Raw genomic sequence first — 12,100 nt, forward strand, 5'->3', positions numbered from 1 at the left:
ATGACAGTAAATTGCACATAAACTTTAAGTCCTGTTACACTTCAATGACTAGTGTCTTGGAGCTCTCAGTGTAGTGGATTATGCAGTCCAAAATGTTCATCCATTTTCTGTACCGCTGAGCCCCACCAGGGGTCAGTAAAACAAAACACATACCATGACTGCATCTCCAAAGACATCAAATTATCTTACAGCTTTCCTAAATATTAAGGTAATTTAAATTCCATATAGAATTAAATTTAAAACCAACTTGTCCCAAGTTGTCCAAAGTAGCTACTGTATATAAATGCCATCAGTCTGCTTTAAAAATTCAGATTAAATTAACATCACTGTTTTGTTGGTTCCACCTCCCTCCAAAATTGCACAATGTTGCGAGTTTTTCTGTAAAACATTTTTGCAATGTTAATTTATTTTGAGATTTGGAGCTATTTACAATAATAAAATTCTAATTATCCTTATTGTTAAAGACTGATTTAAGACATTTTAGTACTATTTAAGGCCTTGTTATTAGATTCATGAATTCAATGCCTTTTTAAGATTAAAGATCCCCAGGATCCATGAAAGATTAAAAAAAAAAATCCCATAAATATCTGAATTATTCAAGTAATACCAGCCACAAATGAATTACAAAGCACTTTTCCTCTCCCATGAGCTGGAAAAATGTTTAGTACCTTTTTCATATTCATCTCAAGAATAGAAAATCAACAGTTCTAATCTGCTTAAATCACAGAAAAATCAAGCTGGGGTAATCACTTGTCTCTAATGTAATAAATGATAATGATTGTAATAATTGCAGGAAGCTTATTTTACATTACCTTATGAGTTTATGATTTGTGTCAATGTGGACCAAGGAGAGGGGGCCACGCACGGAATAACTTCTTCGCATAACGCATCCTAGCTCCGTCATCCGCTTGAAGATCCCTGCAGCATCAACACGGTGCATGGACGCCATCATTCTCCACCACTATACACGAATGCCCATTGAAACTAAATGACCTTGGACCATTCTATATCCAGCATTTGGCATCTGACCTTTAACAACTGAGATTGTGTGGTCAAGCTCATCATCAGTCATTGTGCTGTATTGTCCTCTTACAGATAAGCCAAATTCTCACATCCTTCTGTAAATTGTTCTTTTTGAGACACCAAGGCATTTTGCAATACAGGAAACTGGAAGATGTGTGTCCAACAAATACTTTAGTTTTTCCCTCTCCAATACAATTCTGGGATGACCAGGCCCAGGTCCAACTTCTATCTCTTGTTCCACTGTAGTCATAGACGTTTCTCGGATTTCCCTCTGAACAGCACGCTAGAGGTCTCCTCAAGGCTTCTGTAATCTCAGATAAATTGCCTATCTGTCCAGAGAACCACTCAAACAGAATAAGCTCATGACGAGTCAGGAACTCATGAAAAACATAATTCAATGGCTGCTGGTTTAAGGCTGACTGCAGTTTGTAAAGAAGTCTCTCCAACAACTGTTGCCTCAGCTGGTCCTGTGAAAATGACAAGGATCTTATGAACTATTTACATAGATACAGTTTAACAAAAATACTGAATTTTTGAATTTCAAAAGTAGCATTACTCCGCTCCCTACCAAATCCAAGCGGAAGGCAATATTTACATTTGAGCAGTATTCGATGTAAGTAGCCAAAAATTGAATTGTTAAACCATTAATGCGTCTTATTCACAGCATTAACAATGCAAATTGGCTGTGGCTGGTTCGCTGGCGTTGCAGCATCTCAAATTAATTGGTATATGTTAACATTCTATCAAGATAGAAGTATTATTTCCCATGCAGAAACTCAGCATTTAATTGAAAAACAAAACAAAACAATTTGATCAGCTTGTATGAAAAAACTACGAATTTAGTCATTTTAAATACTTACATGTGGCTGTGGTGTGACATTTCCCTGTCGCTACTCAGTTGACATTCCATCAGAGTGCATGCTATCTTAGATAGACAGCAACAACAACAAAAAATCAACTACTGGTGTCTCAAAGGACAATAACGTTAAACTAAACGAAGATATATTATTTTAAATATTCGATGTATACTTCAACAATCAGAATGGCAAAGTCTTGTGTTAGAAATCAGACGAATTCCCGAAACTTCTATCGAATTGAACGTTTGAGGCTTCTGGGGACATCGTATGTAAAATGTTATTGGATATTAAACAGCCAATGGGGATTTGCCCTGCTGCCCGACCCCTGATTGGTTGACAATTGTGGCACAATTGTTGCGGCTCGACCCTCGCAACGTAAGCGCGAAACAAGGTATTGTACGCGTAGCGGAGAGAAGCAGCAAGCGTGCACGAGAACGGTTTTGTACGTACGAAACAAATTTTTGCACGTACGAATTTTTTTTTTACGTACGAAACATATTTTTTTTACGCACGAAACACGCTTTTGTGCACAGTATTTCCCATTACGCTTGTATAATTGTGGCACAAATCTAACGCCATAAAGACCGACCGTCAGACAAAGGGAAGGAGCGGGGCGGGGAGACAGACTGCCAGTGGCCGGCGCGTCGTCACAGCAGCTCCGCCAAGCAAGCGAACTGCAGCCCGCACGACCGGTCTCATTTTTTCCCTTCTGCGTTTCCCCCATTTCCCTTTTATTCTATTGCCTTGTCATCTACCAAAGATGTCAGCCAGGCCGGGATTCTACCGACAGGAGCTGAATAAGACGGTGTGGGAGGTGCCGGAGCGATACCAGAACCTGACGCCGGTTGGCTCCGGAACCTATGGTTCGGTGTGGTGAGTGTTTGTATGTGTGGAGGGGCGAGGCTGCAGCCCTGCACTGATGCCTGCATGCATATCAACATGAATGAATCTTTTAGTTTGTTTGTTTGTTTTTACATGACAGTCACCAGAATCTGCCAATTATCTCCAAAATGTAAAATAATCATTTTGTTTACATTTCGACACCGTATCGTAGTAAGTAATCCAATGCATTCCACTTTGCTGGTGCCTTAAAACCCCTTGAGTGCCAGGTGGATCTCATGGTTGCTATGGTGACACCCAACCCTGGCAGTATCAGTTAAATTCAGACGCAGACCAAATGGCAGATTGCAGTTTGATAGTGCTGCCAAGAGACAAAATTGGGATGTGGCAGGATGAATCTGAGCCACGTGCCTTGGGTTTAACACTTCTGCTGTTAAAGCACACTAACTGAAAAAAGTTATATTTTCAGTAATATAATAATTTACTGCTATTAGTATCTATCTTGATTAATGGAGAGATTTGGTTAGTTTTAGCAACGTATGCTGTTAAATCCTCCTGACAGCGCAGTATCATGTATCATGATTTATTAATTTTTTGCATTAATGTGGTCCTTATCAAGTGTCATTTTGCAGGTTTTTCAAAATACTGTGTGTGATGGTGACCCCATTACAACTTCCTCTTTGTTGTGAAACTGATTTTAATCACACTTCCTGCTCTTTCGCAAGACCATTTCCACACATTTAACGATTTAAAACAATCTTGATACTTAAGTTATTGTCTGTTTTTGCTTATGTAGGTCATATCTTTAACAACAAATTCATTTTTTTGTTTGAATTTTTGTTCCCATCCCACTGTTTTATGCTTGTGCCTATTCGTTGATTGCTTATTAGCTTCATCTGCCCTGCTCATGCATCAGCCAATCAACTTGTTCTCTGCCCTTTGCTTCTCAGCTGTGTCATAGTTTATATTTAATCAAATTGCTTCTATCGGCTTGTCTTGAATTATTGTTATTGTGCTGCTTCGTTGATTTCAGTTGTACTTCTCATTGTGTGCCAAATAGTTGTTGTTGTTGTTATGTTGTCTTTTCGTTTCCTTGCATGTTTGTGGCATTTTAGTCGATAAGATGCCAAACGTCAAGTTAACACAGTATGGTGAAGATAATTTAAAAAAAAAGTTGGTATTTTTGGTGAATAATAAATTAAACTATTATATCCCTCATACAGCTAAATAAGTTTCAGTCCAGTCCAATTGAGCCCAATTCAATTCCTAATTATTTTGGGGAGACGACTTCCAGTATGTCTATGGGCCACAACATGCTGCCACTTTTATATTCAAGTCTTAAATTATATAAAACACACAAAATACATTCCTCTACAGGGCTCTGCTTTGCATTGCTAATGCTGACATGCGGCCATTGGGGGATGGGGGGTGTCAGGAAATGAGTTTTGAATGCATGCATCAATTTTCCTTTTAGTTGGTTCTCATGGGAAACCCTCTCGAGACCCGAGACCCGGGCTCATATTATTCTCCATTGTAGTACAGCAGAGATCATATACACACCCTCAATTGTGATTTTCCAATTTCAATTTCATCTCGCTTTACTGCAGGGGCACTTAAGCACTGGCAAATATGCTTCTCATTCAGACGACTATTAATAAAACATTTTTGTCATCTCTTCTCCCAAAGTTCCATTTGTCATGTTGGCTGTTGAGGGCCCTTTACTTGACACGGCTTAACAGTGTGTTTTATTATGGCAATTGATGAACGGTTTAGAGGTTTGATGCTGTAACGTTCGGGTATATATCAAAGATGAATGCATACTTTATGTTAAACAATGGATGTGGAAAAGTGACTAGATGGTGAAATATCCGTTAAAATAACTCTGGCTTCTTACAAATGTCTGCAAGTTTTATTGTTGAAACACATCATTTGATTCAAATTACATGTTAACCCCCCCATCCTCATCCTGCAACGAAATACAGGAGATACTGCTGCACTACACTTGAGAGCATACCACTCCGTGTATGGAAAATGGCATCATGACAGAGACATGGCATGTGCGAACTTCATGTCGGAAGATTGGCTGAAATTCGATGGGGGTGGCATCTGGAGTGGCAGTGGGTGACTTGAAGCCCTGGAACATACAGTGCAGTCAGCCAATGTACACAGGGGAAACTGGCAGCCCCTTGATTAGTTTAAAAAATATATATACTATTGTTCAAATATACTGGCACCGAACTGTGAATATGCATCAACTGTAGTTTTACGTTGTAATATCATCATTCACCACTAGCTGGCAGACATGACTTAGTTACACTGGGTCTTATACTTATACTGCCCTGTACTACTATATGAGTAGGCCTAATATATATATTTTTGCAGATTTTGGAATGACATGCAAAATAATAATAATAATATGTATTTGTTGTAATGCACTTTATATTTCAACAATCTCAAAGTGCTACAGAGAGTAAATAAATAAATAAACCATAAGCCTAAAACTTTATATTTCAACAATCTCAAAGTGCTACAGAGAGTAAATAAATAAATAAACCAAAAGCCTAAAACATCAATAGGCTGTGGAGCCCTAAGGCGGTCAGGGAGAGCATTCCACAGCCTGGGAGCCACCGACAAAATGTACATACTGGCAGTACGGTCAATAGTATGAACATTTTTCAATGAGTTATTAATTTTTTTGTGAAAAAAGTTCTTTCACTTAGTGTTGATTCGCTGTTCAGCAGGTTTGTGCCGTCCTTGAATGCTCATTTTCATACTGGAGAGCCCTTTATTCTGCCTTAAACCCTATGCATTGAGAAATTTATGAAGTGCACATATGCACGTGACGTATTTTGTCCATATTTAAAATAATATTTGTGTCATACATCTGGTTAGGAAGTGGTCTAATGTGCCCCCCCCCCCCCCCAAGTATCACTGTTGAAACATTGCAACCCTCTGCAGCATTTAAGTTGTCCATCCCTGCTTTTGAAGTAAAACCAGAAACATTTGCATTATTTGGTGTAAATACTTACTGTTCTTGCCAGAGTATTGCTGTCACAGTGCCTGACTTACTAATTCTAAATCATCACACCCTCAGTTCAGCCTACGACGTGGTGCTGCGGCAGAAGGTGGCGGTGAAGAAGCTGTCGCGGCCCTTCCAGTCGCTGGTCCACAGTCGCCGTTCGTACCGGGAACTCCGGCTACTCAAGCACATGAAACACGAGAATGTTAGTGCATCCTAATGCCAAATAACCGGAGCAGTTCAGCTTTCCGCTTGCCTGCGTGCACTCTTATTGATTCAAATGTTCCGTCTCCATTAGGTAATAGGCCTGCTGGATGTCTTCACACCTGCTGCCGCATTGGAAGACTTCAATGAACTGTAAGTCTTTATAAATAGAACATCTAAGTGCATTGTAATTTGTCTCCATGTTTATTACCGACATCTTGCCTTCTGCTTTTCTTTTTTTCCTCCCCAAGCTATTTGGTGACCAACCTGATGGGTGCGGACCTCAATAACATTGTCAAGTTCCAGAGGTTGTCCGATGAGCATGTGCAGTTCTTGATTTATCAACTCCTCCGAGGTCTAAAGGTGGGTTCCTGTGTTGCTGGAAAAATTCTATAAAAGGAGGCGGTGGGTAATGTTTTGTGGTGAAGGGCGACATTACCTTTTTAAAACAGAGATGTTCAGGTCATTCTCATATCAGGTAATGATTATAATTAAAAAAATATATATATATATGTAAATGTGTATAAAAACGTGCAAAGGTTTAATTTAATAAATAGTCATTATTCATGTTTGTTTTAATTAATTTAGTTATAATAAACTAACCAATTACAGTATTAATAAAATAACATTTAAAGTAAATGTATATAGACAATTATTTAATTTACTAAGATTTTTGTTGCATCTACAAGAAATAAATTAACCTAAAATGCAATTTATTAATACATAATTTATTCAAAAATAAATCTAAGCATGTTAAATGTATATATATATATATATATATATATATATATATATATATATATATATATATATATGAAATGATGATAAAATAAGTTACTAAATTAAAGAAACACAATTTTGTTACTACAATTTTTATTGTAGTACTTACAATACATAAATGAAAAAGTTATATACTAAAATAAATCATTTTTAAATGTACACACATGGACACCATTGTTGTGTTCTGTTAATGAAAGAAAACCCCATAATAAAAATGTATGTAAATATCAGCCATTACTTTTGAATTGTCGTTCAGCAGAATTATTTAAAAAAAAACAATTTTGTCCACATGTAAAATTGTTTGACTGTTTTTATTTTATTTTGAATAAATGTCATGTCATATTTATATATGCGTGATTTGTTGTATTAATATTTTATTGTTGTAGTATTTACAATAAATCAATAGCTCAATTAGTTATTTATTTTTAATTTGATTGAATTAGTATTTACACATGTATTTATTGCACTAATATTTTTATTATATTATTTACGGTGCACTGTATTCCCCCCCCCCCCCTCGAAAATAAGTTCAATGTGTATGTAGAATTGTTTACTTGACCATTTTTATTTTATTATTTATAATTCATAAATTCAACTGTGAATAAAGTAAATGCATAAATATTATTTCTATTGTGTTTTTTACAGTCATACATTATAGTCGATTATTTACTAAATAAACAATTAACAATTAACATGTATTCACCCAAATAATGAAGTAATATGATACTTGTGGAAAGATGATCATAACACCCATCCGAATGTGGCCCAACATTTTTTTTTAAATTGTTAGACTGACAAATTTGTGTCCGATGCATGCTAAAAATAGACGGCTCCAGCTGTTCAGTCTGGCGCATTACCATGGAAACGGCCAAAAGCAGCCTCCCCATAGACAAGCATGTTCGGGGTGAGTGTATGGCAAAGTGCACTGTTGACCCTTGTCTCGTCATTTATCTCCTCATGCACGGCGGTGAACAGTACATCCATTCAGCGGGATTGATTCACAGAGTGAGTGTCTCCACTTGCTGTCACTTCCACCATCAATCGACTCTCGTAGCAGCATGTGCAGCATTCACACAACTATCAAATGTGCTGTTGCTCAATAGAAGAAAACTATGCCTTACCTTCCAGGACCTCAAGCCAAGTAACGTGGCAGTGAATGAGGACTGTGAGCTGAGGGTAAGTCCAAACGTTCACATTTTCGTGACTTCACGCTTACTAAATATCCACGTCACCGCGCCAGATCCTTGACTTTGGCTTGGCCCGGCAAACGGACGATGAGATGACGGGGTACGTGGCGACTCGCTGGTATCGGGCGCCGGAAATCATGCTGAATTGGATGCACTACAATCAAAACGGTGAGTTTTTTTTTTTTGTCCTGTTCATGACCCTTTTTATTGATTGGTCTGCGGGCTTTGCCTTCTAGTTGATATTTGGTCTGTGGGATGCATTATGGGAGAGCTGCTGAAGGGAAAAGTCCTTTTTCCCGGCACTGACTGTATCCTTTATCAACGTCGGAAGAGCCAGCAGCTGTATTTCCCCCTCCCCTGCCCTCCATTATCTTTGCAAAGTGATCCACAGAGGTATTTTGGTTTTGCATGACAATCTCTTATCCGAGGCACAAACAGAAAAGGAGAATGAATAGGAGCTGCCACAAAGGGCTTAAATTAGCCCGCTTGTCGTGTTTGGTGTTGGGCAGCAGGATTAAAACCAATTTGATGAACTGATCTTGGCTCATCGCTCTTACTAGAGTTTATGTCTTCAACTGCTCCTGCTAAAAAAAAAGATATCGACCAGCTGAAGAGAATCATGGAGATGGTTGGGACGCCGACCTCGGATCTCCTACAGAAGATCTGCTCTGATCATGTGAGACGCTGCACCACTTTTTACTGAAAATGTATTGAAACAAATTTTCATTGAAATGCATGGGATCAGTTTTAGTAGTAGTATTTTTAATTAATATTTAACTTAATACCATTTCTGGACTACAAAGCGCACCTGATTAACTCATTTGCTCCCAAAAATGTATATATTTTTTTATGTTTTAAGTGTCCCAAAGACGTGTGTGTGTGTGTGTGTGTGTGTGTGTGTGTGTGTGTGTGTGTGTGTGTGTGTGTGTGTGTGTGTGTGTGTGTGTGTGTGTGTGTGTGTGTGTTTTTTTATGCTAGAGCATACAGGCTTTGATGCAGCCTCTCAACTGCAGAGAACGGTTGAATAAATGATAGTTATTACACAAATGGCCAGCAGGTGACAGCAGAGCAAAATAGATCAACCAGGGCCATGTTGAAAAAAGCTCATTTACCCACAGTTCTAAACAGATTTGTGAATAATGATTAAACTTAGCTATAAAGGACTCTAATGCTAATTGCTGCAAAATGGAAACAGATTGAAATATACCTTTTTTTCCTGATGAAAGAAGAGAATAATCCTTCTTTTGGTAGGTTCCATGTTTTTATAGCTTAAGAACACAATATTCTGTGGGCCTTGCAAAATCAGTCAAAATCCAGCCGGGAGCGACAGGGATTGCTTCAATACAAATGGCTGCTAGTGAATGAGTTAAAAGCGGCAACAGCAAAATTTAGCCATACTTTGTACATATATTAGCCATGTCATATAATTAGCCGCAGCTCTCCACGTGATAGTGTCGGACATTTGCAAAGAAAAAGGCTGCGCAGATGGATTTTATTTTATTTTTTAATTTACCTTAAACACCAGTTGACTTGAAGCTCGTCAGTAAAAAGTCATAAATAAGCCACGGCACATTAAAAGCTGCAGAGTTCAAAGAATGTGAAGTAGTGGTTTATAGTCCAGAAATGCCGATAATTAATCCCAATTTGTCTTTAGTGGGAAAACAACTAAAAACAATATTTGTAAATAAACAGTAGAAGAACAGGATAAGTGGTATATATTCAGGAAGTGTACATTTGTTTTATTCATTCTTGTTGTGTGAAATCAATCAATCTATTGAAGTGCTCATTTTGCAATGAAATGACTCCTCTCTATGAAATATGAAATGTAAAAGAAAGGTTTCTGCTGCGTGGGTTTATGTCCACAGGCACAGAAGTACATCCAGTCTCTGCCTTTTATGCCTCAGCAAGACCTGGAGAAGATCTTCCGGGGAGCAAATCCACTAGGTCAGCACTCCATTACACTATTAAGTAGTATGTCCATTCGTATTCTTATCACTCCCAGCGCCATCTTTTGCCTTCCGTGCTTCTATAGCGGTTGACCTGCTGAAGCACATGCTGGTCTTGGACTGCGATGGGAGGATCTCGGCCAGCGAGGCTCTGGCCCACCCTTACTTTTCACAGTACCATGACCCAGACGACGAACCCGAGGCACCGCCTTATGACCAAACCCTCGAGAGTAAAGACCGCACTTTAGAAGAGTGGAAAGGTGAGATTTCAGCGGGAACGCACTAGGACTGGGAAAAAAAGGCGACCAAGTCGACTTTAAAAATAGGTTGAGTAAAATGTTCTGCCTCGAAGCTCCGCCGGAACCATGTTTGGGCCGTCCATGTTTTACACACTGACTTTTTTGGGGCAAACGCACGCAGTATTGCTATGGCAGCTGTGATCTGATCTGCATTTCTTCTGTTAGTGCACCATCTAGTGGCCAAATGGCAGATGTTGTCTGCTTAATAACCTAACCTTGCTCTTGCAAGATGTATTCTCGCACTATTTGTGAGTTCACAAACTCCCGAGAATCCATCTTGTACCGCTCCCATTGATGTCCACCGATACGAACCACTAGTGGTTCGGACAAATCACAGAGCGACGTTGTATTTGGGGGCGGGATATGCAGCTGTGACGAAAACAAGAAGCGCCGAAGCCATGGGAAGAAACAAAGCAAACATGGCGACAACAGTGGACGAATGCGTGGACGCTGCAATTAATTTAGTTCTCGCTGAATTAGTCTCTTGTATCCGCATATCAACATTGCAAAACCGACAACATAAACCCAACGCCATGATATCAGCTAGTCACAACAATCGCATGTCGGTGGCGAATTTTTCATCCTTTGCCGTGATTGGTCAAAACAACAGTTAGGTAGACGTGAACACGATTCTGCTTCGTCCAATCAGCTTGAAGTGTTGTACAGCATGCACCGCCTTTCTCAAACAAATCAATACGGAGCATTATGGAGAACTCCCTCGAGTGAAGCACAAATCAATCTGGCTATTGCCAGGCTATTAAAAACCCTCACTGACCTAGTACTGTGTTGTTGTTGTTGTTTTATTCAAGAGCCAAGACAGTACAGTACAGCACAATGAGCTTCCCCAAAACACAGGAAAAGAAGTTCTGAACTTCCTAAAATGCACTTGGGCCGTACAGTAATTATTACAAAATATCACCTGCCACTTGGTTTTAGGTGTTCATCACTTAACCAGTAGAGGGCAGTCATGCACTAAACGTGCCCAGAGGAAGACCACAACAAGAAGTTACTGATCTCATGTAGCGAACAGCTAGCTCTACCCTTGTTTACTCATGGAATAATGTTGAAGCACATTTGTAAGTGACTACTTTTAAGGCACTATTACTTGTGTAATGTGGATATAATGATGTATATCAACTAAATGGTAGTTTTGTTTACCTTAAGTAGCACTAGCTAGTGCGCTAATGCTAATCGTGATTACTAACCGTTTATCACAGGCAAATTTTGTTGCTATAGAAGATAATGAGTACGTATATCCAATCAATTCACTTTACCTCCAACCTTAGTGGATTAAAAAGAAAAACAAACAAAAAAGATTATTCTAGGATACTCAATTTTAAAAGAATTCTATTGTGACCGCTCACAGCATTATAACTATTGTTACTGATTTGTTGTTCTCCCTGTGGACAGAGTTGGTGTTTATGGAGGTGAACGGCTTCAAAGCGTCCGTCGGCAAGACTGGCAGCCTTCAGGTGGAGCAATGAGCCTCCATTTATTACAACATAGACTCGAGGAGTCAGCACATGATGCAATTACAGGGAAGATTTGAGATCCAATGCGGAAGTTGCTTTCTGTTATGATTCCATTCCCTTTCCACGAGACTGAAAGAGGAACAACCCAGCTCCTGATGGTGATTCATACGAGAAAGCAACTTTACAGAAGTGTTTACAGAGTCCACAAGCAGGACATGGAACATGAAAAGACGTAACGCACGCTAGGATTTCCAAAGCGGGAGCACAACACCATCTGGTTCCTCATTATTGTGACAGAAAGCGCAGAGACGTTTTCGATTCAGGCTTGCGGCAATGTCTGACAGCAGCTTCACATTTAGCCTGCATATTGCATGAGTGTACTTTCTCATCTTATTAACGGGAACGTATAATACATTAAGACCACATCAATTGTATCCTTATCAGTTCTAGCCATCATAAATCATAGAGTATTA

General features: G+C 39.0%; 1 protein-coding gene across 3 annotated transcripts in view; it reads left to right on the forward strand.

Moving 5' to 3' along the window:
* Positions 1–2,230: 2,230 nt before the first annotated feature.
* Positions 2,231–12,100, forward strand: part of mapk11 (mitogen-activated protein kinase 11) — a 10,432-nt gene continuing 562 nt past the window's right edge. The window contains exons 1-12 of one of the 3 annotated variants that reach the window (XM_086058743.1): positions 2,231–2,753; positions 5,815–5,944; positions 6,038–6,096; positions 6,195–6,306; positions 7,699–7,728; positions 7,852–7,899; positions 7,964–8,078; positions 8,147–8,218; positions 8,507–8,586; positions 9,776–9,854; positions 9,943–10,116; positions 11,566–12,100. The exon at positions 11,566–12,100 is cut by the window's right edge and continues 562 nt beyond it. In XM_086058743.1, coding sequence (XP_085914869.1) covers positions 2,641–2,753; positions 5,815–5,944; positions 6,038–6,096; positions 6,195–6,306; positions 7,699–7,728; positions 7,852–7,899; positions 7,964–8,078; positions 8,147–8,218; positions 8,507–8,586; positions 9,776–9,854; positions 9,943–10,116; positions 11,566–11,639 — 1,086 coding nt within the window. In that variant the 5' untranslated portion in view covers positions 2,231–2,640 and the 3' untranslated portion in view covers positions 11,640–12,100. Of the gene's footprint in view, positions 2,754–5,814; positions 5,945–6,037; positions 6,097–6,194; positions 6,307–7,698; positions 7,729–7,851; positions 7,900–7,963; positions 8,079–8,146; positions 8,219–8,470; positions 8,587–9,775; positions 9,855–9,942; positions 10,117–11,565 lie in introns of all 3 variants that reach the window. The other 2 variants (XM_086058747.1, XM_086058744.1) reach the window with 2 other exon arrangements.

The sequence above is a fragment of the Leptonotus elevatus genome, chromosome 17, assembly GCF_054856555.1.
Source record: "Leptonotus elevatus isolate MCC_2025b chromosome 17, RoL_Lele_1.0, whole genome shotgun sequence".
Classification (NCBI taxonomy): Eukaryota; Metazoa; Chordata; class Actinopteri; order Syngnathiformes; family Syngnathidae; genus Leptonotus; species Leptonotus elevatus.